We start from the raw sequence: 27,579 nt of genomic DNA, 5'->3' as shown, positions 1-27,579 counted from the left end.
CAACACATTTAACTAAAGCTATACATTTTTATATTATAATTTAAAGGGAATTCTGCTATGTAAATGCAATCTCTTGGCATAAAATAAGACCATAACAACACATTAATAATAGCTGTTTCTTCTCTCCGTACCCCTCCTCCTCTTATTTCCACCAATTACTCCTCCTCCCGACTGATGTTGTAAACTCTCCCTGCTCCTTAAAGTGAAAAATTACTTTTCCTAATAATAGTTGTGTCGAATTTGTCTCTAATTGTCGCTGCTACACACACTATTTGATATTTCTGTGCCGCGTCTTGTGACTGATAGCTTTAATTACGAGCACCACTTCGACAAATCGTTCACAAACCTACTGGCTCTGCAAACACCCCTCCCCTCTTCCTTCTCCTCCTCCTTGCTATTATAGCTGCCTGGGATATTAGCTGCTAAACCATAATTGGTGTTTATCATTGTGTCAGAGTTACTCCACTTTTTACAAATTAGAAATGAAGCCTATTAGAGCAAACTACATGCAAATTGATATCCAAGGCTAATTCTGCAAGGGTGTTTTACAGTGTTGGAATAATTTACCCTGCCGTTTAATACATATATTTGTATTTGCACATGAATGTACCCAGGTGATTATTCATTAATTAGCATATGGAAATGAGCATGTAATATGAATAAAGGAGAGGGGAGAGAAAAGACTGTGAGACAAAATGGGAAGACAATTAAAAAAGAGTAACGCAAGCTAATGAGATGAGATCAGAGTTACAAGGGAGAGATCAGTGGTGAGGGCAGAGAGGAGAGGTCGGAGGAGGAAAACAAGAATGGAGCGGTAAGAAAAGAGTATAAAGGAGGAGATAGAGGAATAAGAAAAGAAGAGAATAAAGGAAAGGAGAGGAAACAAAAGGGAGAGAAGAGTAGGAAAAAGGAGGCAATAATAGGAGGAACACAAGAAGGGAGAAAAAAGATGAATGAAAAGGAAACAAGTGAGGAAAACAAGAGAGAGGAGCAGAAAAAGGAAAACAAGAGGAAAGAGAAGACAACATGAGAAAGGAGAAAAAGTAAGAGATCAAGTGCTAACTGGGTACTATACGTACTTTGGCAGGTTCCAGCTAGTTGGGATTAAAACTTAACTATCAGACATCAACATGAACACTTCCTTCACCTAACTGGATGACACTCAATGCTCTTTTTGCTTGTGGTTTTCAAACTGGGAAAAACGTGGCAGCTATTTTTTGAAAACATCAGTTTTCTCCTGAACTATCCAACAAAATAATTGGTGGAGCTTTTTTTATAGTCTTAAGTTTTTGAATAAATTTGAGGAGAGAAATGGGCTATCATACATAATGTAACACCTTAATGAGGTTCATGAGTTTCGAGTCATGTTAATCATCATCATTTAAATGTTTGCTGATTGGTTCAGAATGTAGGTATGAGTTGAAAGTTGATCCTTGATTGACTGATTGCCAAACTATTCAGTTGTAGTAAAAACTGTAAAATATAGTCTGTCTCTGTGAGGATGCAACAACATATAAATATTGTTAGCATTAGAAATCATTAGCAATTTACATTTGCTGTGAGCTGTTGTGGACGTAAGGCTCGGTCGCACCAACATTTAAAAAAAAATTGTGGCAAAATCAATTCATGAATGAAATGATCCTGAGAACAAAATATCAGGGGCGAGTAAACAGCGCAGTACAGAGAAAATAAAACGAAGCTCGGAAGTCTATTGTGACTGACTCGCACTATCATGTTCATGGCAGGCTAGCATATTAGTGGTTTGCTCGCCAGCTAAAGTAGTTTACCAACTAACCCTGCGAGTAGTCAGTATGTCGTCAAGCTTCCAGAACCAAATATTTCACAAAGGTGTGCAGGTTAAATGCAATGTGCCACTTTCTGATGTAACCAGGCCTTTACAACTTATTTTCTCTATAGTATAGTTCTCTATCCATGCAGATAGTTTTGGTTTTATTTGTCCAGGTTTTAAGATGTCTACTTTCTGAGAGTTCTGTTTCTACACCAATACAATGGAGGTTAAAGGATTTTCACTTGTGGCACTCGCAGCATAGAAGCTGAACAACAACATCTCTTTGCTGAAACCCAGTTACTCTGGATGATCTACAGAACACACTGCAGGCAGTGTTAATAGGTACTATTTCTTTGGTGGAAAGTAGTTCCAATAAACACTTCAGTGTGTTTGAGGATTAACCCAAAGTAACAGGGACACTGATTTGGAAATGTGTTGCTTTTGAGTTTTTCAAATATCATTTTTTCAATGCTTTGAGCACCACAAACTAAATACAGGGTATCTATAACTTCCATTCACCACCCCGATGCTGTAATTAACCACAGAGAATTCAGAGATAGATACCCTCAAAACCTGGACACATAAAACCAAAAATATCTGCATGCAGATACAACTGGGGTAAGCGGCAAAATATGTTTTTAGTGATAAGGGTGAACTCACTGCTTGAATTGGGCCAGTGGTCATAGGTACAGAGAACCAGCATGTTAGATATCTGTCCAGTTGAGTACCGTTGCTTATTAGTTTGTACTGCCACTTTGTAATTACTCATCATGTAGTTATTGTAAGAGATGGGCAAAACCAACCCATTTCCTGCTCCAGCAAGCAGCAGAAGGAAGCAACACTTCATGTGGTCTAGTTTAGTTAGAAAGCTGCTGGATATGAACTAGCGCCTCCAAAATTCTGTGTCAAATGGTCATTACAAAGCCTGGCAGGTATCACTTAATGATTTCTTCTTTTTAGAATAAAATGAATAAAATCTACCTCAGCCAAAGACAAATCATCTATTAGCTTGTCTCACTTGTGAAACCCAAACGCTGTTGAAAAGCCTCCATATACCAGCTAGAGGTCTGCAAGCCTTTATTTACTTGTTTGCTGCTGGATAACGTAGCTTGGCTATATTCTCTACTGCATGCTTATGCTTCTCTGTAATGGACAGTCAGTATTAATATTTGTGGGCATGATTGGCCGTGGTCAAGCTCGGGCTGAAAAATTGTTTTTGGCCCATGCAGGCCTTTAATACCAGCTGTCGTCACTCAGAGCCTCATATCAATGTAAATTCACACAAGTCGCTGTCTCTCCTCTGTCTATCAGCTAATGATACCTGTCGATTCAGATACAACCCTTGAACGAGTGACAACGAACACAAAAGCAGAAGCGAGCAGGGACACAAAGCTTGTTTATTCTGCAGAGGGCCCATGCTAATCAACCACTTGTACCTTTTCAAAGACAAAAGCCTGATATTAGCATTTCTGCTATGAGATATGAGTTGGTTTGTTTTTGTCTTTTCTTCTTCATCTCTGTGTTTATTATATCCGAGCACCACGAGAGGATACAATGAGAGACTCCTCGTGTGTAAAGATGTTTTGTCTGCCGTTTGGCGCTGTACATCGAGTGGTTTCTTTCTTCGACATATGAAAGGAGAGGAGGTTTTGGCACTAATCCACACACAGACATTCATCTATTTTCTGTACACACTTATCCTGTGCAGGGTCGCAGGGGGCTGGAGGCCTATCCCAGCATGCTTTGGGTGAGAGGCGGGTTACGCCCTGGACAAGTCGGCAGATGAAGGGATGTCAGTTTGAACTAAACTAAACAAAAACACACAAAAAAAACATTAATCCCAGTTATTTTTCCAACTCAACAAGATCTCGTGCTTATATCTCCCAGTTCTCTGAATCGTGTCGTACGTCTTGCTTTTAATCTCCCACTGACATCCTCTTGTTTCCCATCCCGTCTCCTGATGATGTCTCCTTGTCTCCTCTCTCCTAGCTGCCAGTTCAGCTGTCTGGTCGAGGAACGGCGGACAGGGAGCGTCATCGCCAAACTATGAGGCTCCACTGCACTCTCTGGTATGCACACACCCACACACACAACCACATTTTGTACATGTCTAAAATAAATATTGTTTTTAAAGGGTCAGTTCACCGAAAACTATATCTTCACACTTTCTCCAATTTACACATTGCAGATAACAGATTACATTGGGGTTTGTTTTGCTTGCCGGGGTTTTGAGATCTCTTATACTGAAACTTGTGCCGCCATCACAATACTGTGGAGATTAATATGTTTGTTTATGGTTCTTCAAGCATTTGAAAATATTGAATCTGAAAACTTGGACAAATTAAACCAAAACTATCTGCATGGAGATTCACCAGGTGTTTACTTTAATTTGCTTTAGTTGCTTTACTTTTAGTTTCTCTTTTCTACTGAAGTAGAGACGAGAAGTAAACACAAAACAGTTTTCTGCATAACAGCAGTCTCAGACTGTTCACTTTGAGTGAAAACATTACTGAATTTACATTTATTTTTACACAGCCGATTCACAGTGTTCCTGCATCATGTTGCCTCACCTGGTTGACAGTTTAGTGACAAAGAGCTCTTTATGCCAACATTATGTTGAAGTCTTACTGAAGTTAAAAGATAATGCTGACAATATTTATCTTACTGTCAACAAATTCCATGAAAAGACCTTGAACAACAATGTATTATTCCATCTCTCAACACTTACACATGTCTGTGGAATTCAGCCCCAAGCCCATTGATTCCTATTGAAGACGTAAATCTTTATAAACAGCTCACAAATATATAGTCTAATTTTTTTAAAGGCTCAATAATTTCTTAAAATAGCAAAGTGATGTCGTTTTTAGCAAACGTTTCTCAGATAGGAGGAATTTGTGCATTTCATGGGACTATTTTCAGCAGTGGATGAATACACATTTGGTGCTCTAGTTAGTATTTACAGCAGCATGGGGATGTGGGATGGAGTCAAAATAAACTACAATGTGTGTGTTCATGGTAATGAAGGAGCATGTCACCCAATGCAACTCAGTGATGTGTTTTTAATAGTTTTTGGACAACAATTGTGCTCTGTGGCACAGAGGAATAAGATATAGGCTTTGGATACACACTCAATACCTGTTGGTAGGATACAGTCATTGTTGGTTTTGGTCTTTTCATGGGATTTATTGACAATAAGAAAAATATATTCATGTTCACATGAACCTGTGGTAACTCATTACTGAGTCTCTGTCACCTGTCCTCTGTATTTTGGCTGACTTAGGTTATTTAATGCAGGTAAAGACCCAGTGACATTACTCATAATCTGTATAATCTTTCTGAAGCTTCTAATAAATCACAGATCAGGATGTTACAGATGGACAACCAACTTTTCTGTTTCATCCAAACTACACCTCAGAATGAATGTTAAGAGTCCTCGATGTGTCAGTTTACAGAATACAGAAAACCTCAGCAGGTTTTTCATCCCTTTCTGTGTCCCTTCGTTGTGCAGCAAAGTCGCATTGAGGACCGTCTTGAGCGTTTGGACGATGCCATCCACGTACTGCGGAGCCACGCAGTGGGACCGTCAACGGGTATGACCAGCGGGCACGGTGACATGCACAGCCTCATTGGGGCCTCACATTCGCACAATGGCGCTATGGGTTCTCTGGGCAGTGGTTACGGGACGGGACTGCTGTCGGCCAACAGACACTCCCTCATGGTAGGACCTGAGAGCATGTTTTTATACTGTGGTAATGAGTGTGAGGGTGATGCCATGGGTAGGAGGAGCAGCACAGAAATCCCATTAATTCCACTAAATATGGTCCTCGGTGTTGATATGGCTTTTTTAAAAGTAGGACCATGCACATTTTAAGCTGATAGAGTACCAAACAAATTCTGAAGCATTGAAAAAGAATCTAATCTAAGCCTTTTACTCGGAAGAATCTAAATTTACTGTTAGGATATTGTAGCGCTGAATGTCTAAAGTCTCTTTATATTGAGCTGTTTGTTAAAACATTTATTTCAAATATGTCAACCTCAATAAGTCATCAGGACTCATATTCAGTCTTAAAATATTTTTAAAAGTTAGTCTGGCTGGCAACAATATATAAAAAGAGGCAGGATACACAATATATAAAATGACAGGAATATTTTATTTCAAGAATTATTTACTTGTATGCAAGATTATTTATGTGGTTCGTTAATAATAAGAAGATAAATCCACTCACTATTAAATGAAATGATTTGTTGTAGACATTTTTGTTACATATACTGCAAATAATCCCATTCTTCAAAATATTCAGTAATCTAGAGAGATTGGCTGGTGTCAAAAAAATGTCAATGATGTAAACAAAAATAAATAAATTCCTAAAAGAATCACAAATATCTGGCCACTACAAAACACTATCAGACCATAAAGCTAATAAAAGATGAAGATCAAGATAAGGGTTCTTGAACCTAGGTTATTTGTCTTTTAATTCAACTCAATGTAGGAGTTAAAAAGACAGGAGTTCTTAATTTTCTGTTATGATGAGGAGCTTCACCTGGAAGGCTGTAACTGAAAAATATATTGAATATCTTACAAAGGAAAATCAAGGCCAGTTACATTGAAAAAAGTTTAATAATATTGCATGTGTTGCTTGACAAGTTTATATGTCTTGGGAAAAAAATATTTAATCATCTTAAAGGAAAATGGATTTAAATTGACAAATTAGACTTGACTTATGCCTTCACACAGCTGAAAAACATGAAGTGGGGAGTCACTGAAAAACCAGTCACTGGTCACACACGCATAGTCAAACAAATGTTTAGGTACTGTATTGTATTGATAGAGGTCAAAACAGATAATGTGAAAAAGGAGGAGCAGAGGAGTAAGAGGAGGATCTCCCTCTCTTTCTCTCTTTCTCTTTCCCTTTCCCTCTCCCTCTCCCCCCCCCTCTCTTTCTCTCTTAACCCAACCGGTCAAGGCAGATGGCCTCCCACCCTGAGCCTTTTTCCTTGCCACTGTCGCCAAGTGCTTGCTCATGGTGGGAATCGTTGGGTCTCTGTAAATAATATTATAAAGAGTACAGTCTAGACCTGCTCTATAGGAAACATGCAATGAGATAACTTCTGTTATGAATCTATAAATAACATTTAACAGAATTGAATTGTGAAGAGCAGAGCTGAGGAAAGGAGAATAAGGTTAGAGGACATAAAAGAGGAGAGAAGAGGAAATGAGCGTTGAGGTCTCCACTGCAGGTCACCTGACCTTTTGTTCAGTGGGGCTTTATAAAGCACCCTCCCCACTGGCCTACACTCATCTGCCACAACTTTGTCCTCCATACAGTGTCCTTTCTCCCATTCAGCATTCTCTTATTCAAGGCTGCAACACAACACTTGTACAAGACTTTCCCATTTAACATGTAAAGGTCCATTTTAGCAGCTGAATTAGAGACCAGCAAGAGTCTCTTTAGTCCAGTAACTCGGGGAAAGGATCTCCATTATCAGGAGTCTCAGTCCCCATGGCATAGTCCTGCAGCATGTCAAAGAGGCATCCAAACCTAGGCCCTGTATCTTCTTTAAAATAGTGCTCATGAGAGGTCTCCACAACACATTATCAGTCCCTGTGAGGTAACGCTGTATGAACTGTATTCTAAAAGCTGCTACCCTAAATTCTAGGTGCACTAAACCCTGCCCTCCCTCCTCTTTTGGTAGGTATAGTACTCTAGTACACTCTGTGGTACCCAATGAAGTTTATCCCCAAAAAAGTCCATCAGAATAGATTACACTTTTTTTAGCAATCCAGCTGGGGGTTCCATACATGTCAGCTAGTGCCAGAGAGTGGAGGCCGCCAAGTTATTAATCATTAAAACTCTTCCTCTGTAAGATATTTGTGGCAGCAGCCACCTCCACTTGGTTAACCTCCCCTCCACCTTTTCTACCACCCCCTTCCAGTTTTTCCAAACACTCTGGTCATCTCCTAAAAACATTGGTACTTGAAACCCCCCTTCTTCCGTATTAGCCCGCCTGGCAGCTGAGGGAAACCTGCAGACCACCTTCCAATTGCCAAAGCTTCACTTTTTGCCCAATTTACTTTAGCAGCAGAGATTTCTCCAAATCCTTTTACAATATCTCCAACTAAATTTACATCATCTTGATGTTTTACATGACAACAATATCGTCTGTGTATGCAGATATAACAACACGTGTTAAAATCAGATAAAAACAGACCATCAATATGAGAGCGGAAATTGTGCAACATGGGTTCAATTGAAAGTCCATAGAGCATACCAGACATTGAGCAACCTTGTCTTATATCTCAAGATGCTCTGAAAGGTTTACACAAAACACCATTCATTTTCAGTACACTCGCAATATCTTCGTACAGAACCTTAATCTTAGCGATAAGTCCAGGGCTAAGGCCGAACCTTTCTAAACCTCTCCAAAGGTAATGGTGCTCAACCCGGTCAAACGCCTTTTTTTGGTCCAAAGAAACCAGACCAGCATCCAAACCCAATGAACCCAAGACTTCCAAAACATCCCGAATTAGTGACACATTCTCAACAATGGACCTGCCGGACACACAGTAGGTTTGTGTCCGGTGGATGACCTGGTCCATCACCTTCTTCAGTCTATTGGATAGGACTCTGGAGAGAAGTTTGTAATCTGCACACAGCAGAGAGACTGGACGAGCTGTCCTGTAGTCAATCACAGAGATGAGTCCATCAGAGCAGCACTCTGAAAATGAGACCGGACCAACGCCCCCTGTGCTTTAGAGCCCAGCAAGTCAGCCAGCAAGGCTTTTTTGAATTTGAGGTCTTCAAAACAGCCTGGATTTCCTGTGGACTCTGCAGAACTCTGCAGTTCCACTATTTCAATCTCTTGATCCCTCATAATGTCACAAGAGACACTGAGAGTATACTGTTGACAAAGCTGCTTAATCTCTACCTTCCCACAATCCCACCGCTGTTTCAAAGATGTAAACTAACTTTTCCTAGTTTTAAAAGTTTTCTTTCTAAACATTTCCTGAAAATGTGCGTCTACTAACAGAGCAGTGTTAAAATACCAATAAGCTATACTGTCTGTCTTCCTCATGCATCTCCCTCCATACATCAGTTAAACTATGAGTTTCTGTCAGCTGCTTGTGTGTGATGAATGTGATTTCTGTCTACCTGATCATTTTCTGTCCAGTTAAAATCTCCACCCAGAAATAAAAACCCACACTGACCTACACTGACCTAAAACCACACAGAGGTCAATTAAAAACTGAACTCTGTCAGGGCCTACATTTGGAGCATATACATGTACAAAAACCAAAGTAAAAAACTCATATTTAGCTCTAACTACCATCAATCTACCTTTCACTGTTTCTTCTACCACATAGGATTGTGGTAGAAAGTTTTTAGAAAAAAGGAATGCCACTCCTCCACTGGCTTTATTTAAATGGCTCAGAATAACTTCACCATCCCACTCCTTCTTCCAGTCAGTCTCATTCATACTGTCTCTATGCGTTTCCTGGACAAACATGACGTTAATGTACTTTAGCTTTACAAGTTCAAAAAGACATGCTCTCTTTCTCACATCTCTCGCTCCATTTAAATTGAGTGTAGAGACTTTGAAATCACTCATTGAGACTGATGTGAGAAAAAGCACATAAGAAAAAAACAACATTAAACAGGATGGGAGATAATCTGTTTTACACTGCAGCTGACTCTTCAAGGTGTAGTTCTTGTTTGATTCTCAGGACTAGTTTCTTTAACCTGTAGATCTGTTGATCAGTGTAGCCCCCCTCTTCTTTGTTTATCATCTGGGTTTTAACAGAATTTATGAACAGCTCTTCATCTACAAAATAATCCTCAATCTTAACATTTTTCATATTTTTTTGTCTGTTGCAAGAATCTCTTCATCTGTCTTATGTCATAGTCTACAGCCCAGACCTCCTCTTCCTCCTCCTCCTTCTCTTCTTCCTTCTCCATCTCCTCCTCTATTAACTTAGCTTCTTCTGCTCCCAGTCTCCCCCTTGTTATTGGTCCTTTTTTGGCTTGAGAGCCACTCGTATTAACTGCCTGCGTTCTCTTCAGTACAGGAACCTTGCAGGTATATTCTTCCTCCATCAAATCCGCATCGCTGTTCAACACTACACCTTCAGCAGCTTTAGTCCTTGGTGTTACTGCCTGTTCTCCTTCTGCCTGTTTTTCAAAATTCTTCTTATCAGACATTTCACTCTGTTTGTGTGTTTCTGTTTTCTCAGTAATCTCTAGTCTCTGTTCCTTTTCTGTCATCTCTTCACTGCTCTGCCTGCTTTTATTCTGTGTATTTCCTCTCACGGCTTCATTCTGTGGTTTGTCAGCAGAGAAGCGGTTCTCTGGACATGCCCGAACCAAATGACCCTTCCCTCCACAGCCAAAACACTTCCCAGAGTTTACAAAAAACATATAATCAAAGTCATCAACCTTCAAATTAAACACCAGATTCAGTTCTTCGTCTTTCCTATTCAAGATCATATACACCTGCCGTCTGTGTGAAACTACATGTTTCAACAGCGGCAATCTTGCAGCCAGACGGCAGTTTCCTGATCGACAAAACGACTTTTCTATGTCTTGACAGTTCTCGTATCAGAAACTCATCATTGTTGGGATTACACAGATGAATTCATTCATTTGGGTGATTGATAACTGAACTTTCATTAGGAGACTGCATTCTCTTTTTTCCCACAATCCTGAGAGCCAACAAACGCAGCATTGGCCAGTCTGACCTGTGACCCAGATGTCACCAGGTCAATAAAAAGTTCAGCGATGCTTTGTTCGCTCTCTTTCTCCTGGAATCTTTCACTGCGGCGGACAGCCATGGCTGGCCCCCTCTCAGCTGTCTGCTCACCAGCAGACACCCACCTGAACTCTCTCCTCCTGGCTTCGCTGTATAATCTGCTCGGAGCAGAAACACGCAGAAGAACCAAAGTCTCCTGATCTACCAGAGTGCTGCAAAGGCCTCGAAGATCTCTGCAACAAAATTTAGCGCAAACTCTGTAAGGACAACCACAGACGGAGCACCCGGCTTCCTCCAACCTCTGCAAGCGGACACAGCACACTGCATACACACTGCATTCTAACTATCTCCTTTTAACTTGGCACCGTTATCCTAAATAGATCATACACATACGCCCAATTTGACTCAAACACAACCACACCCGGTGGAGAGTAACTGTAAAGCTGCCGCTTCACATGTTTCTTTGTTTCTGACCACGTGGGTTGATGCTCATGCACGCGAGACATACAGAGGCAGAAAAAAGAAACACACACATTCCTTTTGCCACGCACCCAGACCTGCGCACGGACACACACACACACACACACACACACACCCATACATACACACAACCTTTGTTCTGTAGTTTAGTATTTAGAGTTAGTCATATTGTGTGTTTTTGCTTTGTTTATGTGTTAAATAAATGCTTAATGCTTTCCTTAATGTTGCACAAGAGTGAGTAATTTGCCAGCCTCTGCTATGTTGAACTCCTTGAAATGAAAATCCTTCAACCTACTAGCTATTAATGGTAATTATGGTTATAGTTATTAATTTAATTATTAATCTGAGTCCCAAATTGATAGTTTAGTGTATTTTATGAGACTCAATCAATTAATTAGGCTATCATGTCTCTTCTTCAAGAAGAGTGGTGCCCCAGAGGACTTTATTCATTAAAGTTATTTATAATTATCTTCTGATTCTGATGGCCATAATCAGTTGATCACACCTACACAAGTGGGTGCCCCCTTAAACCATTGTAAATCACAACATCACGAATAAATGCTTGCTCATGGTGGGATTTGTTGGGTCTCCGTAAATAATATTATAAAGAGTACGGTCTAGACCTGCTCTATAAGAAAAGTGCAATGAGATCACTTCTGTGATGAATTGGCGCTATATAAATAAAATTGACGACAATTAATAACAACGCCCACTTCACCTACTTTGTTCGCGTTTTCAACATCATCAGCAAAAAACACCACTGATCCGTTTATTCTAGCAGCAGATTTAATGCTGCTGTGACCCACAACTTCTCCTACAGCCAAACTACAATCCTCCGCTGTGCAAGGAAAACTAGGCGATATCTTAAAGCCATGTTTCCTAGTGAGTCTGATGAACTCCATACTGACCATTGCCGACTAGCGAAACGCTGGCCAACCACACAAAAATGCACACAAACCGCTCCTAAAACCACCCCATATACACACCAACGCCTAACAAACCTACAACTACACACTATTTACATCATTTACAGATAAAGATAAAGATAGAAAAACACTCACACACCACTCAGCACGCGCACTCCTTCCAATCAGAGAGCGGGAGAGAGCATTATAAAACACAGCCAGCATAAACACATTCAGATGCCCGAACATATTCAGTCAGACCTACTTTGTATATTTGTGCTTAGTGTTTGTGCATATTCACATGTAGACACACACACACCAGATGTTCATGCAAACTAACACACAAGACACTCTGTAGACCATCACAACCTCTTCAACACCTCTCTCTCTCTGTACAAAATCTTGGCCACAGCTTCTGCCGCGTCATCCATCAGGTTTCTGAAGGGACATGTTGACTTTTGTTCTGTCCAACAGTTTTGTATTGTGGCGGTAATGAACACTGCAGCCTCTAGGGGACGCTAGCAGCAGCTTTACACCGTTCTCACTACAGTAGTTCAGGAGCTTTGTCCATTTCTCTCTGGTCTTTGTTAAAGTATTTACTTTGAAGTGGTGTTTTCTAAATGGAGAGCACCTGTGGTAGGGGTGTGTGTGTGTGTGTGTGTGTGTGTGTGTGTGTGTGTGTGCGCTGGCTGGCTCCCACAGAGATTATCTTCTTCTCACGCATATCTGTCCATCTGTCTCTCTCTCTTTCTCTCTCTCTCTCTGTCTACATCTTTCCCTCTCACCTTTGTCTATCTCCCCTCTTATGTGTGTATTTTTGTTGTATTTCCTGCTTCTTCAACCTTAGAGATGCACTCATTTTATATCAACAAAGAAGGAACTGTAATGTGAATGGTGTGACTCATAGTTCTGAACCCACAGAAATGAATGGTTCAATCTCACCACTCTCATTAATGTTGTTTCCGGCAGCATAAGGCAACTGTTTTCAGCAAACAAGTTCTGATAAACCCACTGTACTCTACTTGACCAGCACCAAATGGCCGACAGACAAAATTAGCAACTAGCTGGTCAAGAAAGTGGAACATCTAGCAGCTAAAGGGACAGGTTTTTTTTGGAAGTTGGTGGAGACCAAACCAGAGCTACAGGGACAGTAAATATTGGACTTAAATTCATCAGGTGGACACATATACAATGGGATGATGATGTTGCTTTGTGTTTATTTGCTAACATTTTAGCCATATCAACTTTATAGGGTGATAATATGTCTAATGTGTGTGTTTAGCTTGTTGTGGAGCCTTGCAGCCAGAAGGCCAAAAATACTGATTAATGCAGCTTAAAGATAAGTAATTAAAGTGAAGAAAGAAGAATTCGGTTCAGAATCTTAACCATTCAGAAACTTAAGATATTAGGACATTTCAAAGACATAACATTTTTGGGAAGATATTTGTGGAGGAAAGAGACAACATACAAATGTTTAGTTTTACGAAATGATTTAAATGTTGGTCTAGAGAAATAAGAGAAATAATTTATTTCTACCTTTTACGATTTTGTTGAATTTGAGTCGATTGATAAGACGTATCTGCTTGTTAAGACGGTATAAAAAGGAAGAAAAGAAAATACGGTTTGGTGTTCTGATTTGAGTGATTTGAACGTTACACTAAAGGAAATAGCACTAAGGCATCTAAATACCATCACTAAAAACACTTTTTTCACAATTTTTTACTTTGCTGTAAGTTTGATAAAAGCTTGATAGAACACATTTATGCTTTTCAAACTGTGTACATAAAGAAATCCCTGTTTGGTTTTATCAATAAATTATTAAGAAACATGTGTTGAGATGATTTAACACTTTCTAACACAGATTTGACAAAAGTGGAAAGAAGAGAACAGATAACAGTGTTTTTGGATTCATGATGTAATTTTAAGTTTGTGGTAAAGAAAGTTTAAGTGAAATACTTGCAAACTCCTTTTCAGTTTCATTCAGAGGTGCTTTTAAACACTTTTCTCCTCTTTGGACATCCCCAGAGACTAATTTGGCATTTAGCTTTATGAAGTGACATGCAGTTTAGCCCAAGGAAACATAAAAAGTTAACTTCTTGTTAAAGGTAATATGAACTACGAACTACTTTTCAATTTAATCTTGAAATTATTCCAAATGCATTTCTGCCTTGTTTTTATACGTATGCAACCAGTGCAAACACTGTTTACTTATGGATTCTTTAAAAACACATCCACACAGAAGCTCACAAATTGCTCCTTGTGTTGTCATTAGTTACCCGTGTGTGTTTATTCAGGCTCTGGATTATTGGCTAATAGAAAAACAGACTCATTAAGACTGAAACACAGCAGCTCTATAAAAGGTTTTTCTGTGGGCCCGGGTCCTCTTTAGCCGCGCCATGTCATGCCAAGCTAAACTCTAATGACATGGGCATCCACGACAGCCTCACAGCAGGGGGTGGCTGCGCCGAGCCACACTGTTGTGGTCCTGCTTGGTAGCAGGGCCGACCACAGCCAATCCGTGACAGTCTCCTTCTCTTAGCTGTGTCCTCAGCGGCTAAACTCATGTGTACCTGTGCTGTGAAACTGATCACTTTCAGCCTTATTAGAACTGTGTTAGGTCACTGCTGATACAAACCAAATCTTTCCTGCTGTTGCTGCTTCACATTAAAAGCTTTCCACTGGAGAACCGGCGGGATGCTGTTATTGTGACGAAGATATGATGCAATGTGTCTGTCACCAAGTTAGCAGAGCTTCATTAGCAGTGCCATTCTGAATAACCAGATAGGGACATATTCTGCGCTAATTGGTCAGCGGATCAGTTTTAAATATTGCAGGGAGGAATAGTACAAACAGAAACAGTCACAGTAAGATGAAAAGGGCTGCAGGCGACAGGCTCTTACTGTAGTTTGTGACCAGCACACCTCCAACACGTCATCAAGGTAAACATTACCTTACAAGGTTAACAACGTTACCTTGCTGTGCGGTGCAGTAGAAAAACAGTCACACCATTCACAGCATGGCTACCCCCCCTACTATGAAAATACCCTATAACTACACACACACACACACACACACACACACACACTGGACAAGCACATGTGCTGGTTAATATCACATTGGGTGGACCCAAACCTGACAGCCCACTACATTATGGGGACTCACCTCTTGAGTAGTTTAATTGGAGGAGCTGCTGGTTCCAGAAGTGTTTCTCCTCACCATAAAATCCCATTTCAAAGTTTTCTTTTAGTGATCTCCTAAATATATAAACTATAATATATAGACACAAAACTATAATTTCTTCTCAACCCTATCACCGGAAAAAAAACAATATTAGATTGTTTTCTTTACAATGTTTTTTTGTTTGCATTGTTAACACTTTAAAAATTCTTTCTAAGATATGCACATGGGAACTACAATGTAGTTAACATTGTGGTTATAGCAAATAAACTATGGTTAAGACATATTTATGGTAAGGCAGCTAAAGCACTTGGTTAAGGTTAGGGAAAGATTGTTGTTATGGTTCAATGGGAAATGGACAAAACCTTGATTTAAATCAGTTAATGTCTGATTAAAGAATAAGTTTATGAACAACATTATGAATCTGACATTCTGACATTCAGTGACCATTTTTAATACAGTTTTCAATTTTCGACTTTGTGAACACATTTCAATACAATTCAAAGTAGTGAGGTTTGGTTCCCAGGCCCAGGTATACTCTGTGTAGCATGTATGTACTTTGTATTTCACACAAACACACACAGTGTGTACAGTGTCAACAGGAAGTTTGAACCAAAAGAAAAGAAAGAAACTCAATAGAAATACTGAAAAAAAAAAGAAATGAGTGGAAAATGGAAATAATAAAGTGAGAGGAAGGAGTGATGTCATCTCTAAAATGAAGCCATTGTGTTTGCACTGAGACTTTTTCCAGTTTTTCTCATGCATACATTCTCTCTCTCTACCAGTGTCTCTCTTACTCATGTCTGTTTCTTTCTTTCTTTCTTTTTATCATCATCCCCCAACCCCTCTTTGCTGTCTTTCACTACTATCTTTCCCTCTCCCTCCTCTGTTTTTGTCATTTTTATCTTTGTTCACTTTCCTGTCTTCCTTTTCCAGTCCCCATTTACTTCTTTTTCTTTTTCCAGTCTCTATTTCTGTAACTTTCCTGTACTTCTTTCACTGTTCTTTCTTTCTTTATGTTCTTACCTCTTGTTTCTTTTCTTTTCCATGTTCCCTTGCAGATGTGACAATTCTCTTTTTTGTTGTGTTTTTATGCTCTCTCTCTCTCTCTCTCTCTCTCTCTCTCTCACACACACACACATTTTCTCTCTTACTGACACATTTTATTACATATTTACTTTATTACATATTTTCTGTCACTTTTGTTTTCATTTTCCTGTCTTGTGTCCCTGTCTCTCTCTTTCACACACACACACCCACACACCCACACACACACAGCTGTATGTAGTTTGGCAATGTTAGGCAGAGACGCCTGTAGGCTGAGGTAATAGCTCTGGGAAAACAGGTGGTAGACTGATGCGGGGGAGAGAGAGGGCGAGAGACATATACATAGACACATGTATCATACACACACTCAAATACATAAACGCATTAATGCAAAAGTAGATAAACACATATGTTCCAACATTTGAATTTTTTTCTAATAGGTTTATTTTTTGTTTATGCTCAAATCATTACAGTCAGTTTTTATATGTATAACACTTGTTCAAAAAAAATCAAACCACAGTAGAAACGCACAAAATTTTCTTCAAAACAAAGAAGAGAAAGGGGAAAAAAGTGAATTGTGTTCCAAATGTAAAATTATTGTTAATGTACTGTACTGAACTGTTGTCTGCTACTTCTGTACTGCTGTCTGCCTCTGATGATGTGTTTAAGTCACGCTAGTTATTTTACTGCATCGCAGCTTTATGGTGACTCTAAAACGAGGGGAAAGGTTAAGGGAGAGACGAGTCTCTCTCTCCATTAAGCAGCGTTACAGTAAGTGACGTGGTTCATAATCTGCATCGCTTTGCTGAAAAACACACTAATGCCTTTTAATATTCATAACATCTCCTCTCTTTTCTCTGTCACTAAATTTACTCCTATAAGTTGATGTGTGGGCGACATCAGTGGTAAAGTTAAGAGGTAAATCTTAATGCTACAGCATACAGTGATATTTTAGACAATAGAGTGCTTCCAAAAGATTCCTGCTGCCAGGTCCCAAAATATTGTGGAAAAACCTCCTAAAAGATTGAAAGCTGCTATAGCAGTAGATAAATGCCCATGGTTTTGAAATGACATGTTGAGTTATCACATATGGCTGTAATGCACGGGTGTCCACATACTTCTGGCCGTATAGCATAATACCTGGTGGAAACAGGTGGGAAACAAACAGCAGGCTCACATTACCTGTTGCTTTGCATTTCTTAAATATATTGAATTTATTTGTTATACAGCATACAGTGTGATAGGTTCAGTCTATTCACGTCTTTGTGCTAATTTATTCAGTGATGTAATGCTAAACAAAAAGATGCGTAAATTATGACCATCATTGTAAATTAAACCACGAAAGCATTAATTTCAGTTTTTTTTATTAAAAATCTTCATATATAGTTACCATTCCTTTGATAAATGTGGGCTGTTTTGTATCTCCAACTTAAATGTTCCTGAAAAAATTAATTACAGCACTGTGTGTTAATATACAGTGCCATAATATGATAATGTTGTTTCAGTGTGGTCCGCCTTCACTGTTTGTATTCAAAAGTTGTGTGATATGAATATTTACGAGGAAAAGACGCTATGATCATTGGACATTTGTGTGCAGCGCCGCGTTCATAATTAGATAAATAAACTTTAACAACCTGATAATTGCTTAAAACAACATGGTTTTGAGTCTCAGGTTGAGCGACAAAATGCAAAAAAAATTCTCAACACTGTTTATTTGGAGAACCAACTGTGACAAAAAGCAAAAATATAAATTAATTAATTAATGCACTATACTACTACTAAATAATTTGAATGTATAAAATATAATTAAAGTGAACAAAAAATGATGTGCCATAACTTGAAAATAATTAAAGAATACAAAAATATAACATATTCAGCTATTAAAGAATATTTAACAGTGCATCTGTATAGAAATAAAATGTGACAAACTACTATAAAATAAATTACCTTAGTCAAGTAATTCATTTCAGAATATAAAATGTAAAAATATTTTTTAAAACGTGTCAAAAAATATGAAAAAGTGCTTTTGCCAAAACAGTAATCATAAATTTGAACATAAAAATTTTAATATTATGTACATGAAGATTAATTATTTTATGCAAGGTGGGGACATTGGCAAATATGTATTTAAATACCACATTTGGCTGTCTATAGGCCTATGTGGTTTAACATTTTATTTTTAATTTGTCACATGTATCAAAGTACAAAGGCCACATGACAAATTAGCATTTCTTTTTCATTCAGTGTTTACAAATCATCCAGATGCAATTTGCTCAGAAGTTATTTACCTCATAACGACATTTTTCCAAATTACGTATTTCCCAGTGCTTCCTTCTTTCTCTTCCCTCCATTTTCCTCTGTTTCTTTTCTCATTTTTTTCTTGACATTTTTCTCAACAGAAGAGTCTGTCGTCCTTCACTCTGTTCATTACACGGAAAGAAAAATACATACATATCACGCCACTGGAAAATGTTGCTGTACTTTTCCTCTCATGGAAGCCCAACCTCAACACTGAGCTCTGTGTGTGTGTGTGTGTGTGTGTGTGTGTGTGTGTGTGTGTGTGTCTGTGTGCTGACGTTGCTACAGCAGGTGCTTTCTGTCAAGTGTTCAGTTTGCACAGAGAAGAGACTGTACAGTTTGAAGAATGTTCCACCGTGTGTGTGTGTGTGTGTGTGTGTGTGTGTGTGTGTGTGTGAGTGAGTGTGTGAGTATGTGTGTGTGTGTTAAGGTTAGACCAATGTAGACTCCACTCCAGTTTGTTTGCAGTTTAAATATCCAATGGACAGTATATCACATCCACAGAAATGCATTGCATTCACAAAATATAAAACTGAGGTGTTCTTGTAATTTTGAACTTTAACTTTAAACTTTAAAAATGTCAACTCAACTGAAACTGTAACATAAATAAAACTCACTGTGGTAAATACTGTGAATATGCCTGCTCCCCAGAGGATTTTTACCAATGATTTTGTGGAATCCTTCTCTCTAGCACCACCTTCAGGACAAAGTGTTTCATGAATGCGAGGGAAATATCAAGCTCTAATGGTCTTATTTTCAGGAAATTTCCTGATCACATTCCTGCTCCCCTGAGGATGAACCCTTGAAATTTTGATTACCTTTCTTCTAGTGTCACCACCAGGACAAACTTTACATTTAAAGATTCTGATTTCTTCTTCATGTAGTAAGTGACATTGTGGTAAATCAGATCTCAAGAGTTCTAAAAATGCTGTGTGGTGTATTTGTGTCTGGTAAAATTTCAAACTGGACTTCCTGCCTCATTTTACATCTCCTCCTTTTGTCTGCGCCTCCTCTGCAGAGGTGTGTTTTTTCAGGCTGCGACAATAATTGAAAACGACAAACGGAAATTGCAGAAATCCATCTAATACGAGGTGAAATATTACAATTTACGGAGTTGAGTTTATTCTTCTCTCAGACTGCAGCAGCAGAGACAGACTTGTCCCTACTGTTTACAACTTCATGACAAATCTGTGTGTGTGTGTGTGTGTGTGTGTGTCATCTCTTGACCCAGAAATTCCCTTCTTCCTGTGTAATCAGCACACACACACATTTTAAATGAACACACTTCCCACTGATCAACAACATTGCAGATGACAGCTACTCAGCACCTCCTCCTCTATCTCTTTCTCTGGCTCTTTCTTTGTTTTACTTCGATCTGCTTTACTGGAATAGCATTTAGATAGTATCTGCGAATAAAAGTTTTAAGTATCTTTTAGAACAAAAATTTGAACCTAGGCTGGGCATCAAGCCTTAATAGTTTTTTAGTACCATACAAAATGTGTCTATAGAATCGCGTAACGAAAACTGTACAAATGTCTGGTCGGTTTCTTAGTCTTGTTGACTGATTGTTTGAAAATATATTTTCTTATTTAAATCAGGAAACAAGATTTGTTTTGGGAGAGTTCTTTATTTATTACCGATACACTGAGTTTGGCATAAAATGTGCTTCTTTGCCCCAAACTAATATATTGAAACAGGGTCAAAAATGAAGAAAGGGCTTGCTGCACACCAAAAAAAAATAAATAAAAAATAGGGAAAAAAAGCTCTGGACCACCTTAAAACTTTCTGGTATTTTCAAACATTTTCTGCAAGTGGTAAAGTGAGAAAGACGTTTCGCAAGTAATCCTGATGAAACACATGCAAAATGTGTTGCTCGTTCTTCTGCTTCATTTATGATTCACTGCCAACATTGGACCAGGACCTGACTGAGTTATACTGTTGTCCAGATGACTTTTAATTTTTATATTACGTTAAGTTACTTTTTTGGTAGTGGTACTGAAACTTGGGTATCATATTGACACCAAAGTAGAGGAATTGTACTGTTTGCTTATTTTATTTGCTTTACTACAAGGCAGCCTCTGGTTTCAGTTAATTTCTATTAAAATCAACTTACAGAGATGTGAAACCATAAGAGTCAATATAGCCTATATTGAATTGCATGTTTTGTCAAAGTTACATTATCGTCATATTATGTTACAAGAAGCTAAAAGGCTCCTTGGTGTTGCATTCAGAAAGCTCAGACATCCAAAATGTATGCATTGGTTGCTGAAAAGAAATCATGAGCTACTGTATGTCAGACGGGATGTTGTGAAAAGAATCATGAATTTTGTCAGGCTGGTGTTCAGCAACCAACTGTCAGATTTTGGAGGGTCCTTGAACCCACCAACAGGGAGAGTTTTCAAAACACTTTTTGTTTTGTTATGTTGTTGTGATGTGATAATACAGTTGAGATCAGTGTTTTGAAAACTCTCCCTGTTGGTGCATTCAAGGACATTCTGACATCTGGTGTTTGAGAGTTGGCTGCTTAACAGCTACTTTTTTTAAATCAAGCAAACAATATTCACTTCATACTTTTCACAGCGACCATGTGTGCGTCTTATTTGTTGTCTGGGTTTGATTTTCAGACGTCTCATGAATGTGATGCTTTCCAGCTGTCAAAAATCAAATCACAGATGTCCGAGTGACCTTGAATGCAACTCTGACAAAAATCAGAACAAATGTGAATCCTTTGACAAGATAATCTTAACTCAAGATCTACTTACTAGCTTTTTCCGCAGCTTTCAACTGCTTTCAGTAATGGTCACGGCTGACAAAATCAACAAATTTTACTCAATAATATCATCAAAAAATCTGAACATTTCACTGATGCTTCGATATTCTTATTGGCTGCATGATTAGGTTTATCTGTCATCCAATCAGATGTCTTGAACCTGAGGGATGTTCGGTAAGTGGGCATGGCTGTGGTTCATGGTGACTGTCTGAGCTACACCAGAAGCAGATCAGTTTATGTGTGATTTATTTATATTTTTCTCCTCTGTCTGTCTCCTCATCTTCCCTCCTCATTGAACTAAATTAAGCAAGAGAGAAGGAAGGCTCGTTAAAATATAAAAGCCCTCCATTAAAAATGTACGCCACCCTCTATGTCTCCCTCTCTGCTGCCATTTTACATTTGGGAATCCAGGCAGTGATGAAAGGCAGAGAACGGAAAGAAAAGACAGATAGAAGAACGAGAGGCAAATAATAAATAAGAGAGCAAACAGACGTATGGACGGATAGACGGAGGACGCTCAGTTTGAAACACAAATGCATGTAAACAAGCCAGTCGACATTTTGTGATATTTGCATGGGGCGAGAGGGGAGTTTGGCATGTGGTGGGCAAGACCTCACTGTCAGCCAGCTGGATTAGCAGACAGACAGAGGGATTGGATTTTCAAAACAACTTTATTTACACTATGGTTATCATGCAATACATCAAAAAGACAATAGTGATCATGTATTTCAATGACATTTACAAAATAACTGTACATCGCACTTCACATGTCATCTAAAGCTAACACTGAGCATCGAGTTTTCATCCAGAATAGAGCGGACTATATCAGAAACAACACCACGGTTGGATAATAAAATCAGTTAAATTTTTCATAGCTCTATAAATTTGAAAGTCCACACACATTCTAGCCGTCACCGTTGAACAGAACAGACTGATGACATCTTGACTATCCCTGTTTTCCATCTCATTCTCCCTGCTTTTACAAACCACCAAATTAAGACTTTCACCTCTACTGCGTAATCTACTGTTATAATCTGCTCCAAAAATGACCATAGTTTGAGACAATAAACGTCTCCATTCTCATACACTGCCCAAGGACCCCAGACTCCTAGGGGCCCTAAAAGTCCCCCGTTGGTTTTAGTAACCTGATTAATTGCAAATTTGTTAGGGAATTTGCACCAATGTCAACTAAGGCAGGTTCTATACCAGCTGATATTGTTGCCCTGTCCTGTTAAAGGGCCCTGTATCAAAGTCTAGTTTAAAGACCTTTAGTATATTTAGTTTGTACTGTGCTCATATGGTATATATTCCTACATAAAGCTGTGCATAATCAAATTAACACAAACTGACACTGAAACTTTTATTCTATTGGCAGCTGTTTCCCTAGGTTGGAAAGGCAGTCAAGCCAATCAGAGCTTTGTAGGCGGAACTAAAGGGGAACTCCACCTATTTTACTCCTCAGAGTCTGTTTACAGGTCTTGGGGATCACTACTGTGTATGTGAAAATCTGAATCTGATCAGTTGCCTCAAGTGATGTCACTTGAGTCAGCGTCGGTTGGGGCTGAAGGCTACAAATCTGAGGGTGTGGAGTTGGAAAGAGGAGAGGTACCAGACCTCTGTAGCCTGCGGCTAGCAGCTACACCTGAATCTCCGACTGAACTGTCGGCAGTTGAGTTGCATTGCGGGTAATGTTTTGACAAGGAAGAAGAATGTATGTAATAAAAAAGAAGATAACTGGTACTGCTGCATCAATTTTAATAAAACTGTCCATTGTAAGTCCAACAATTTTATAAGAGTGCAACGCTAAATCGCTGGGGTACTCTTTGAAGAATGAGTACGTCGTCTTACTGTGCCAGAGCCAGTGCAGGTGTTGTAAAATGATTTACAGAACTAATAACTCTTAAATCGACATGTATTTGATTAATGTGACAAACACTGAGTTAAGTGCTCCTTGCAACCACTACCACAGCTTCTGTTTCAACTGAAAATGAAATAAAAATGACAATAGCTGAATGGATTCGTCACACGCTGCTAATTAGTCAGGGTAAAATAACCCCCCCCCCCTCAAACAGAAAACAACTTACATGAGCATGTCAGGCTGAATAATGCATTAAAATGAAATGGCAATTCAGTCTGATTATCATACTATTAAAGCCCCTCCACAGTGTGTCCACACTGCCATTCAGTTTACTATTGTTCAAAACCTTTACACATATACCACCTTACCATTTGCAATATACAGATCTAAATATCTATAATGATTCATATGAGGCCTCTGTCCTGCTGATATGTTCAAAGTGAAAAGCTCAGGAAAAGGAGGGTGAAAGAGAGAGACTATTTTGAACCACAGGATGCCACGAGAAAGCTGGCGTCACACACACACACATAAAGAGAGCCCATCTCGTGCCAAAACAGTGAGTCCCTGCTGGAAGCTGCTCGGTGCTCTGGGAATTAGAAATCCCACAATTAAACATATGGGCATTAAGATAATTGTCAGTTGTGCTCGTGTGTGTGTGTGTGTGTGTGTGTGTGTGTGGCAAACAGATGGATAGGACACAGCCAAGCACACACACACACACACACACACACACACACACACACGCATCCTTACAGTATTTCCCTGAAAACACAAGTGAAAAACAAGAAGACACATTCGAGTAAAAAAAACAAAAAACAAACTGTAAATATACATGTCAGACATGCAGATATGAACCTGGACTGAAGACACACACAGATACACACAAGCACAGGTAGCCGGGAGGAGCAGAGCACAGTTTGTTTACCTGAGAAAAAAAGCATCGGGCGGGATGGTGTGTGTTGGTGTGTGTTGGTGTGTGTGTGAAAGAGAGAGAGACAGTTGGGAGTCTTCAGTGTCTTAGAAAGGCAGAGGATGCCCTCAGCAGGCCAATTACAGAACTACAACAGCTGGAGGAGAAAGAAAGAAAAAATAAATAGAATGAAAGAGCAGAGAAATGTCAGTTAATCTACTAGAGTTAAATTTATTTTACAATGGTGATTTTTATGACCATCTCTTGCATCTCATTTTGTAATGTTGAAGAGTGACATTTTTCTTCCTCTCCTCTGGTGTTCTCACATTAAAATATCCAAAAATAATTAGTTTTACTTGGTTCTAGTAACGTAATACTCTATTGGCTAAAAAGTGCAATAAGCAACAACAAGATCTGGAAAAACTACGAAGTATAAGACATAATTCAATCAAATCATATATGCCAATTATTAAATTTCACAATACAATTTAAACAATTTAGACAATTTAAAACCAAGATACATAAATAAATAATTTAAGGAATTATGGGACTTAATGGGATTAATAAAATAATTAATAAAACAACGTGCCACTACTGAGGGTAGTACATAAGTCAAGTCAGTTGTATTTATATAGCACAGAATCACAATTTTGTCTCAGAGGCCACATTTTCTTGTTTGTTTATTTATTTGCACAATACCAACAGAGAAAATAAAATTCCAATAGGCTAAATCACTAGAAAAGAAACATAAGTTAACAGTAGATAAGCAGGCAGAGCCTAAATGCAGATAGGCTGAACGTGTACTGTAGCTCCCCTCCAGGAGCAAAATAATTACAGACAACATAAATCAGTACAGTACTGTTACAGATGTAAATGAAAATAAAAAGTTACTTGCAGTTAGCATTGGGAAATGTTTTAAACCATTTTTAAAAACTACTAATTACAAAATTAGTGGGTATTGCATTCCCGATTCTCAGAGCTCAGTGAGAAAAGTTAAATTGAACGTATGAAATTCTTGAAAATTAAGGCTGAAGGTTGGTGATATTCTTTTTTTTTCTATTGTCAACAAATCCCATGAAAAGATGAAAACCAGCAATGAATTGATCCTATTAACAAGTATTGTCGTGTAACTAAGTCATAGAGCTCCATTGTTGTCCAAAAACTATTAAAAACACATCAATTAGCCACACTGTTACACTGGGTGACATGCTCCTTCATTACCATACACTACACACACACACACACACTGTAGTTTATTTTGATTCAATCCCAAATACATCATCCTGCTGCTGGAAATACTCATTAGAGCACCAAATGTGTATTAATCCGCCGCTGAAAATAGTCCTCAACAAATGCACCACTCACTGCTGTTTGAGTGACAGTGCTGTTTTATGAAATGATTTAATCTTTTTAAAATGAAATGTAAAGATTTACGTTTTCAGTAGGAATCAATGGGCTTGGGGCTGAGTGCCATGACAGGGTAGGGAAGTTTGGTTTTTCTTTGCAGGAACACCCTGATCACATTCGCACAGTTACACATTCACAGTACAACAGTCTGATCTGCTGGCCACTGAGCAGCCACTGAGCAGCTCCACAGGGCCCCTCAGCTCCACAGGGCCCCTCAGTGGTGATAACGAGGGAGGGGCAAGCGTTGCTTTTTCACTTTTCCCCACCCACATTTACTGTACACAGTAAAAAACACCACATTTTTACTGCCATTTTTTTTTCTGGTAAATTCATCCGTTCTCAGACAGAGCAAATGTAAAATTAGACTGAAACTTCAGGTTTTCCCGAATCAAGTGATGTATGGCACTTGATGCGGACTGCTAGAATAGGTTAGAAAAACTAAATAAATACAGGAGAGTCAAGTGCCTCCACAATTGTTCTCTCTTTGAGGGTTAAAAGAAGAAACTATTAAAAAAATAACGACAATATAATTAAACACAACCTAGTGTAAGTCCAAGGGAGTTCAGAGACTTTAGAGCCCAAACAAGCCTGAAACCGCCAGCTCAGACTTAAAACAGGTTCAGACTACATCTGGACTTCAGAAGTTAGACTTTGTGCCACTGTTGTGTTTGTATCAGCTGTAATCAGAGCAGCTGTTTGTTCAAATATAAATCCATCTAATCTAATCTTTTTCTCTCTCTTCTCTCTGATTTCCAGGTGGGCTCTCACAGAGAAGACGGCAGCGGCGTGGGAAGTTTGCGTGGCGGACACTCGATGGCAGGTCAGGTGCCGGTGCCTCAGCTGCCCGTCCAGTCAGCCACCTCGCCGGACCTCAATCAGCCCGACCCGTACCGCGGTAAGACCCGCCATGCTCTCAGACATCAGTTACATAGATACACCGAGCATCCGACACTGTCCCCAAATCCCAAATTTCTATTCTGCTAGGAATGTTCTCCTTCTATTATTATTAGTTACTTTGTATAGACATTTTCTGCTTAATGGTTCACATTACATTTTTGTATTTCAGTCGCTTCAGTTGAAACGTTTACAGATGACAGGAAAAAATACCTGCGTTCATGTTCCCATCTTTGCTTTGCACCCGATTTTTAGTGAGCACTGACCAGAGAAAGAAACAAACAAAGAGTCGGTGATGGACATACTGTATCAGCATCTGTTGATTTTGTCCATGCATTCCATATTGGCACTGCTATCCCATCATGCACTTGTGCGCACAAACGCACCAAATGAACCCTGCATAATAATAAAAAGAAAAGAAAAAATAATGAAGAGGAAGCAAAAGAGGAGATGAAGAGGAACATGAAAGGGACCGAAAAGTAAAGGTGAAGAGAAAGAGGAAGAAGCTAATCTCAAGAAAGAGAAAGCTGAAAGGGAGGAGCAAAAAAAAAGGATGACAAAAAAATGAATAAATAGACGAGCAACAAAAGAGCAGACTGAAAATACATAAAAAGAAAAAGATGAAAAGACAGAGCAAGAAATCAAAGATGACAAATGACTGAAGACAGTTGTAAAAAAAAAAATAAGACTAAGAGGGAAGAGAAAAAAGGGAGAAAAATGTTGAAAAGAGAAAAGAAGATGAGTAAGAAAGGCAATAATGAAGAAGATGAGAAAGAAAAAGACAATGTGGGAAGAAAGAAATGGACAGTGGTGCAGTGGTTAGCACAGCAAGAGGGTTCTGGTTTCAAACCCACTGGCCGGCTGGGGTAGCCTGATACCAGACAGAACTGTCAAGTCGTTACACTCCATTTCCATCAGTCAACTCGATGGACTGGTTAGATTCGAAGGTCAGGACCCAGGCAACGGCTGGGGCCTTCCTGTGTGGAGTCTGCATGTTCTCCCCTGCCTGCGTGGGTTTTCCCACAGTCCAAAGACCTGCAGGTTAGGTTCATTGACAACTCTGAATTGCCCATAGGTGTGATTCTGAGCTTGAATGGCTGTTTGTCTCTATATGTGTTAGCCCTGTGATTGACTGGCGACCTGTGTACCCCGCCTCTCACCCAGTGTCAGCTGGGGTTGGCCCCAGCCCCCAGCTGAAAGACACGATAAAACGGAGAGGAGGGAAAAATGGAGAAGATACAAAACATGAAAGATGAAACTGAATAGAGGGGGGGGGAAGAAGAGAAACAAAATGGTAAA

General features: G+C 39.1%; 1 protein-coding gene across 18 annotated transcripts in view; it reads left to right on the top strand.

Annotated features, from left to right (window-relative positions):
* The window catches only part of LOC122866084 (transcription factor 4-like), a 267,666-nt gene that overhangs the window by 220,513 nt on the left and 19,574 nt on the right, over positions 1–27,579 (top strand). For all 18 annotated transcript variants that reach the window (XM_044175260.1, XM_044175256.1, XM_044175250.1 and 15 more), the window contains 3 exons: positions 3,779–3,858; positions 5,298–5,507; positions 26,143–26,281. In XM_044175260.1, the coding sequence (XP_044031195.1) occupies positions 3,779–3,858; positions 5,298–5,507; positions 26,143–26,281 (429 nt within the window). The remainder of the gene's footprint in view (positions 1–3,778; positions 3,859–5,297; positions 5,508–26,142; positions 26,282–27,579) is intronic.

The sequence above is a fragment of the Siniperca chuatsi genome, linkage group LG18, assembly GCF_020085105.1.
Source record: "Siniperca chuatsi isolate FFG_IHB_CAS linkage group LG18, ASM2008510v1, whole genome shotgun sequence".
In the NCBI taxonomy this organism is placed as follows: Eukaryota; Metazoa; Chordata; class Actinopteri; order Centrarchiformes; family Sinipercidae; genus Siniperca; species Siniperca chuatsi.
The sequence above is the reverse complement of the archived record's forward strand: the minus strand, read 5'-3'. Positions and strand labels throughout refer to the sequence as shown.